This window comes from Vanacampus margaritifer, chromosome 10, assembly GCF_051991255.1.
Source record: "Vanacampus margaritifer isolate UIUO_Vmar chromosome 10, RoL_Vmar_1.0, whole genome shotgun sequence".
Taxonomy (NCBI): Eukaryota; Metazoa; Chordata; class Actinopteri; order Syngnathiformes; family Syngnathidae; genus Vanacampus; species Vanacampus margaritifer.
In genome coordinates, this window is record NC_135441.1 from 13,154,456 (window position 1) to 13,162,588 (window position 8,133).

At 37.1% G+C, this 8,133-nt stretch overlaps 1 protein-coding gene across 1 annotated transcript; it reads right to left on the bottom strand.

Moving 5' to 3' along the window:
• Window positions 1–3,285: 3,285 nt before the first annotated feature.
• spata4 (spermatogenesis associated 4) lies at window positions 3,286–8,023 on the bottom strand. Its single transcript, XM_077577566.1, has 6 exons — window positions 7,728–8,023; window positions 6,860–6,989; window positions 6,549–6,667; window positions 5,701–5,921; window positions 5,543–5,611; window positions 3,286–4,395 (listed from the first exon to the last, which is right to left on the bottom strand). The coding sequence occupies exons 1-6, from the start codon at window positions 7,802–7,804 to the stop codon at window positions 4,301–4,303; spliced, it is 711 nt and encodes a 236-aa protein (XP_077433692.1). The 5' UTR covers window positions 7,805–8,023; the 3' UTR covers window positions 3,286–4,300.
• Window positions 8,024–8,133: the final 110 nt, after the last annotated feature.

Here is an 8,133-nt window from a genome sequence, read left to right on the forward strand (position 1 = left end):
GATAATCAACTATTGAACGTTTCACACTGTGATCTATCCTAAGCATAGCCTTTCTTTTTAATTCTGTTGTCAAGTGTGCTAATGCCATTCATAAGTGATTGTCATTACATATTAATGTGCAGAAGTAATGCTGCATCAATATTTAAATAGGCAATGTAACACACTGGCAGATGAATACATAATTCATTGATTGTGGACCACTTTGATGGATTTCTTTAATTATACAGTTAAGAGTGGACTTGCTTTAAACTTGTGTCACAGTTGGCATAGACTTTTTTTTTTTTTTGCAGGATTACACAAATGCTGACTTTAGCAAAAATTTGCAAATCCACATGTGGCTGCAGATTGAAGAATTATTTTCTTTTAGACACTACAGTGTTTCAATTTTATATCAAATGCTGGAAAATTTATATTTCTCATTTTTGGTTCTATTTCTGGGATAGACATGTTCTCGTATGTATTTATTTTATTTTATTTTTTACTTCTGTGGTAATGGACAGTTACGACACCTGCTTTTTAGTTGACCTACTTTGATGATTGACATTTATGACATGTATTTATTTATTAATTTTCCCTTTCCATTCGGTTTCAGGTTTGAGAGAATGTGACATTTTCTGGTTTTACCTGCGCGATGGACATTTATATTTTTGCATTTTCAGTGGTCTCACGTGAATTTTATTTTTCATTTACCAGTATATCAGTGATGATTGACAGCAATGGAATTTTTTTGTTTTACTTTTGTGATGGACAGCTCAAACTTTGTTTTCATTTTAGTTAGTTAAATTGGAGTTAAATTTTTCTTGTTTTCAGTTTAATTTATGTAACAAAGTTGAATTTTTTCCCTCATCCATATGTTCTTGAGTTTCAGTTTTATTATTTTTTATGCTAAATTACATTTCCTCATTTTGCTTTTGCAATGATAGACAATTGTGTTTTTTTTTTAAATGTGTTTTCTGTCATTTTCATTTATGTGTGAGGATTCTAGCCCTGCTCCTTATGTACGGTAAGTGTCGTGAGATAACTGGAAATATTATGCCTTAAATATTGTAGAAAAATTTGGAAGCTGACCCAGCAGTTAACATGAAGTTATAGCATCAATTATCATTTAAAGTTAAAGGTGAAGGTATGATATACAGTAAATTACGGTGAACGCCTTTTTATACATGCAGATAATGTCTGCACCGCACAGGTTTAAATTGATTAAATTTTGAGTATATCTGGAAATGTGCTAAAAATCATGTCACTAGCTTCAGTTTTGATGTTATTGTAGATTTATACTTTCTTCCTTATTAGACCACCAATGTCATACAGTAAAGAGACATCATACAGTCATTTAATGCAGATGAATTTTTTCTCCCTGATGTTTTACCATTTTTAAGCTGGAATGAGGAAGTCTTATCAAAGACCAACATTTTTATGATGTCATTCATGCCTGCTTCCCAGTTCTCACCCATAGCCTGGATAACACGGAGTTGGTTATCAGAGTGGGAGATTTGTGTGTTATGGAAGTGGGAGGAGGGGTCCTCACTTTCATATAAACCCCCACCTACTGAGCATCTTCCCTCCCTCAGTGCAGCGAGGAAATCTCAGCAGATGGCGAACACTTTCTAAGGGCATTTCAGGCCTCTTCTCGCTGTTCCATTTACTGGCATACACACAGCTAACGCTTGTTAGCACGTCGACATGCTTGAGTGAATATTACGCGATGCGTGCAGCGCATAGGCTTAAAAGAGGCTCACAGTAAGCTAATTACCGTCTCCAGTGTGGGTTTGGCTGCGACGTCGCCATAGCAACCCGGCCTGAGCTACCAGAGATGCGCAGATGTAAATATAGGCGTCAACTTTTCAACCCGAGTGTTTTCATTATTAATATTTCAAATAGAGGAACGTGCGTTTGTGTGGGCGCTTGGTTAAAAGACGATAAAAGATTGAAGTAGGATTTACGCTGCCATGGAAACAAGACCAACTGACAGACATACGCTTGTGAGACACTTCATTAGGGATGCCTGCAAAGATTTAAAGTCTTTGACATATTTGTTGTTATCGGAAATAATGAGAATAAAAATACAATGAACTCTGAGTTTAAAAGTCTATGCTTATCTGTTATTTCCTATTGATGCCACAAGAAGGCGGCAAGGGACTATTTTTGTCTTAATCAACCTTCTTGGCCAGCTTCAGCACAAATATGCCACCAGATGGCAACAAAGTGAGTAGGTGAGTTTGAGAGTCAGAGAATGGATACATTGATAATGGTGGATAGCTCCGCTCCACAAAAATGTATTCAAATGTGCAAATGCGGAGCAGCGAATATGCTAAAATGCTTACAAGTGGCCCCCATATCAGCTGTTTGAACCCTAAATATTCAGAAAGAAAAAAAAAGTTCATCCTTTTGATGCTTGCTGTCTGTCTTCACTTGTTTGGCTCTATATAGCTTTAAGATATACGCTAATATATATATATATATATATATATATATATATATATATATATATATATATAAATTAAAACACATGAATTCACTCGTGAAAGTGCAGTGAACAACATTAAAAAAAAGATGTATCGGGTGGATGTTTTATTAACAGGCTGCAGTGACTGACTTCAGTCATCCTGATCTATGTTGCCATCTAGTGGTGATTGTAATGCAAACATGATGACGTCATGTCTGCAGCGAGTGATACAGCTTCATCGTATATGTACGTACTGTATGCGGAAATGTCGCTCAGCAAGTGAAACAACAAATGACTTTTTAAATGTCTTGTGTACAAATAGTTCTCTTAACCATCAAGTGTAAAAAAAAAGAAGTATTTGTATTGTCTCTAGTTAGCCATTCTGACTTGTGCCAAGCTGTTACATCCATCCATTTTCTTAACCGCTTGTCCTCACAAAGGTCGCGGGGGGTGCTGGAGCCTATCCCAGCTGGCCTCGGGCAGTAGGCGGGGTGCACCCTGAACTGGTTGCCAGCCAATCGCAGCCTGGTTGTTACATTTTTGGATAATTTACTTGTTAACCCTGCCCACACAACACGTTTCTCCACCCATGACTTGGCAGCCAGGCTTAGCAAAGATCCACTGCTTTCAGTTGACACTATCTGAAACACTATAATGTCAAAAAACATACAGTGCAAGTGCAGTGTATGAACTAAAATGTCTATACTGTTACAGCGGTGCCTTGAGATTAGTTTAATTTGTTCCTTGGCCATGCATGCACGTAACTCAAAACACTCATCTCAAATCCTCTTTCCCCATTGAAATGAATGGGAATGTCATTAATCCGTTCCAGCCACTACTCCAAAAACATTTTGTAATGCATTTTTATTAATGATTTTTTAAATGAGAATTGTTTATAAAAACGTACAGTAATGTCATAATAGAATTAAAAGGATGAGGAAGTTTGTCATTTTCTCATTTAATTCTTTCACACCTTGGCCACATGGGGGCAATGCAAAGGCCAAATCATACTGCACTTTTCCGCCTCGATGGAGCAGTCAATCATATTGTAGCATGGTGTGTCCTGCCTAACTCAAGAGGGATTCATAATAACACAAAGTAGCAGGAAGTCTCCTACCTATGAACTCAAATGGTGCTTGGTCATTCTTTGCAGAGGATAGAGAATACAGTATGTCTGTATGTACCAGGTAGCATATTGTCTGTCATGTTCATGTATGAATTGTTTAAAGGGTTATAACACAGCCATATACAATCGTTGCCTATGTTATTATTAATCTTGAGGTAGAGGACTGGTTTAGCTACATGGTTCTTATGAACACACGTTACTTTGCCTTTTGCTTAATTTGACAGTAACTTAAACTGAGAGTGGCAATAAACAACTTGAAGCTGAAGTATTTGATCTGACACTATGACCCTACAATGCTCGTAGATCAAGTTTATGTTCGCAAAACTAATCGACCGAATGATGGCTCGTATCTTGAAACAAACAAAATCAGTCACGTCAAGTCACCACTGACACTTGACCCCGACCCCCCCCCCCCCCCCCATTTTGTAAAATCAGGGTGAGGGGGGGATATTTGTGTATCCCAATCCTACATGGGCCACATCCGCACTCATTGAGAGGTGTACTGTAATTTTTGGCAATGAAGTGCTGTCTCAACCAGGGAAAATACAATCCATGCTGTCTTTCTAGTGCTTCGTGTAAAACAGGTTAATTTCAACAAGGTGTGTAAAGTGTTCTCTAATTAGAGATCCTTGGGTCTACTTTGACAAGAGTTTGTCACAGCCAATTTACGTTAAGACACTCGAGAACTGTTTTGAATTACGACGGAGAGAAAAAGCACACAGCTTGCTTTAACATCTTTGCGCAAGTCTTCTACCGGGCTGGTTCACTTTGATGGTCTTGTACGAAGCAACAGCACCACTCAGTGGGGACTGGAGGCACAGCTCTAGAAAGCACAAGACAAGTAGTGGTTAGAGGCAGACTTATAGATATTAACGCTCAGATTAAAAAAAAATAATAATGAAATAAAATATAAGGTTTTGATCCTCTCATTAATAAAAGTGACAAGACAGTGCTTGCATGATGCAGAGTAGCTGAAAACGTCAAAACTGAGTAGAAAGGTCTTAGTGGTCATTCAAAAAGAATTCAGTCCTTACAAATGCTGGAGAGATTTCGGTAGTTTGTGGTAAACCCTGCTTTTACAGTATATTGACGATAAAATTGACCTGTAAAGAAAATATCTAGATTGTTTTGTGATAAAACTTTCCTTGCTGGCTGTTTTATTTTTAGTAATTTTTGATATAGAATTATATTGACCATGATGTATGCATAGCAACAGGGTTAACTGCTACTACAAAAAAAAAAAAAATACAATATTTTGAATAGAATATTAAACAATGTTCACTGTATTTCTCCAAATATTCTAATGCACATTTCAAAATCATTGCTCATACATGGAACTTTCCTATGTCCAAATGTGGTCAATTTTCCATTTTTGTCAGTGCTTTTGTTTTGTTTTGTTTTTTTACAAATCATTAACAAATCTGAAGTTTTCATCACACAAAACCACATAAGTGGTCACCAACGTGGTAGCCCACAATGACCTGACGTCATGAATAGCCCACAGGCCGTTTTTAATAATAGCTCGCCAGTCATGGGACATTGTGATTTCCTTGTAACCTTGTAGAAGTGATCCATTTCAAAATGTGAACAGATTTATTTATTTTTAATTCCCTGGATTCCGCCCGAAAAGCAACAATATAGAACAAAACACGTCTCATTCCCTTAAAAAAATAAAAATAATAATAATAATATATATATATATAAAATAAATGAGTCAATTTCACTTTTGAAATAATGGAAGGCGTAATGTTTTTGTTACCTGCAAAACATTGTTATTTTGGGGGGGGAGGAATGTGGATTTTCTTCTTCTTCTATTTTATGTGTTTATTTTATATTATACATGTAATAAGTATAGCAGCCTACTTTATATAGTACTGTACTTCTACCAGTCTATTATGAATTATGGTATGTTTTGTAATATGTTTATCTTTTTTAATTATAATAACAGAAGTGCACTACATCAGCCTCACCAGACAAGTGCTTTTCATCTTGACTCCCACTCGTCTGTTTGGGTCTTGACTTGACCTGCTTCGAGTGCCCTGTTGATGAAGAAAATATTCAATCATTAAGGAGATGTTCCATCATTAAATCCTTCACTCGACACAAAATGGCATCCCGGTGGTCTCACCGCAGTCTGTCACCGTCCTATCAATCTTGTCCTGTAGGTGCTTGCCGATGATGGTTTCGGCCCTCCTCTCGTTGGAGAGGATGTCAGGCAGGGCCAGGACCTCGGTCTTTCGCAGGTTACTCTTGACGGCTGTGGTGGCCGTGGCGCGTGCCGCCGGAGGGAGGAGCTGCTGGTACTTCTGATCAGAGAAATCCAACTCTGGGCTTTGAGCTGTTCGAGGCCTAAATGGTTGATTTTGATCATTAAGTGGCTTTATTATGAAAAATTTACTTTTTAACTCATTCACTGCCATTGACGGCTATAGACGTCAAAAATTCATTTGAACTATTTCTATTAGTTTAACATTTTTTTCTACTTTTGTTAACAAAAGTATGGAAACCTAGATTTTTTTTAATTGTACATTCAGAACAGATATAAAATTTGTGATTAATCGTGAGTTAACTAGTAAAGTCATGCGATTAATTACGATTAAAAATTGTAATCGCCCGACGCCCCTAATTGTTAATATTTTTTTCTTTTCTTTTTTTAAATCGCGTCAAGGGATTACATTTTTTTATTGTAATTTATTGTATGACATTGCGATTAATTACAAATTTTATATCTGTTCCAAATGTCCAATATTTTTTTTTCTCTAGGTTTTCATACTCTTGTTAACAAAAGTGTGTGTGTGTGGGGGGGGGGGGAATGTTAAACTAATAGAAATGGTTCAAATTAATTTTTGACGTCTATAGCCATCAATGGCAGTGAATGAGTTAATGGCCTGTAAACAACAATATCTGGAGTGCCTGCCCACCCATCAAGTGGAAAAATAAATAATCAAGTAAATATTTTTTGAGCGGCTTTGTCACCTGTGCTTGGTCAGGACAGAGTACACCTGCTGCACCAGCAACTCAGCTGCTCCCGGTTTACAGTGCATGGTCCCATAAACTAGCTTCTCAGTCAGGTGCAGACGTAACTTTTGCAGTGTCTGTCGGCACAGAGACACTCTGATTGGTCCATTTGAAATTAGAGTGATGACATCACACACATATATAAGACCTTAATGGCATTTTCTCCCTTCATAAAGGGACCACAGTCAACTGAAAACAAAATTAAACATGTTATAAAAATAATTTCAATTAAATTTTGCTTGTATCTGGTTATTTTTTCTTGCTCTTACCCGGCGTATCTTGTTCCAGTTGTCCTGCTTAGCAGAGAACGATGCTCCCTTGCTGTAGGAATGCATTTCAAAATCCCTGGGATAATAACGGCAAAACATCTCGGCCACATGGTAGCCACTGCAAAAGTCTCTGGGGAGAAAAAGACCATGCACAATAATTTCACATCTTGACGGTAGAGCGATTAATTGATTTGATCAGCATTTGATAAGTATTTTCTAGGACGAAGTAGTTCAAGAGACGTCCTCATACAGCGAACAAAGAGGAGACAGTTTAGTTTAGGGGAAATGACTAGCAACTTTATTAACGATTATTTTTAATAATCATTTAATATGTCTATTATTTTAAACATGAATCTTTTTTCTTTTTCTTTTTTTTTTATAAATTAAAAATATGTTAATTTCCGTCCCTTTATTCGAAAATAGGACATTTCAAATTGACGATGCAGAAAATCCACAATCCCAGAGGGCAAAAACCCTATAAGCAAAACATGTTTTGAATAATGTAATTGTGATTTTCATTTAGTATGAGTGAGTGAATGAGTGAATTATTAGTAAATACTAGTGCTGCTACTAATAATGACATTTGCATATTGTATAATGTAATAGAAAATGCCATGACGACATATTTACTTGCATACGTTCATTAACTGCATAACACGTAAAAAAAATATTATAGTAAATACTACTGCTACTAATGATAATGACATTTGTAATATATATTTCAAAACGCCATGACGACTTATTTGCCTGCATACGTTCATTAACTGCATAACACGTAAAAAAAATATTATAGTAAATACTACTGCGACTAATAATAATGACATTTGCAATATTTATATATTTCAAAACGCCATGACGACTTATTTACCTGCGTACGTTCATTGGCTGGACTGTCAGTTCGAGGCTTTGCAACCATCTTGTAACGTCCCTCGGCAGCCCCGTCATAGTTTTTTGTTTTTGTTTTTCCCCCGCCCTCCTTCTCGGCCTTCCTTCCAGCCAAACACCGCGAAAATCGAACAGAGCGGTCCCTGTTCCCAGCTCGTCGTCTTCGTCCTGCCTTTGTCACACGGGGATGGCTTTGGCTAAAGCTAAAAGCTAGCCAGGGTGACGTAGCAGGCTTTCGATGTGTAGCGTGTATCTCCATGGCAACATTGCTTCTTTCTCGTGTTTCTCGGGTGGAACATAACAAAGGCTGCGGTGGCGCTTTTCTGCCGACTGGTGGACAAAGTTAGAACTAAATTATACCCTGATCGATTTAGGTGATTTTTCCCATC

Bases quoted from the DNA above. Each gene is read 5' to 3' on its own strand.
- spata4 (XM_077577566.1), bottom strand. From the start codon at position 7,804: ATGACGGGGCTGCCGAGGGACGTTACAAGATGGTTGCAAAGCCTCGAA. The intron at 6,990-7,727 runs GTAAATAAGTCG...TTTTCTCCCCAG, and splicing joins CAGCCAATGAACGTACGCAG to AGACTTTTGCAGTGGCTACC. The intron at 6,668-6,859 runs GTAAGAGCAAGA...CTGTGCCGACAG, and splicing joins ACTGGAACAAGATACGCCGG to ACACTGCAAAAGTTACGTCT.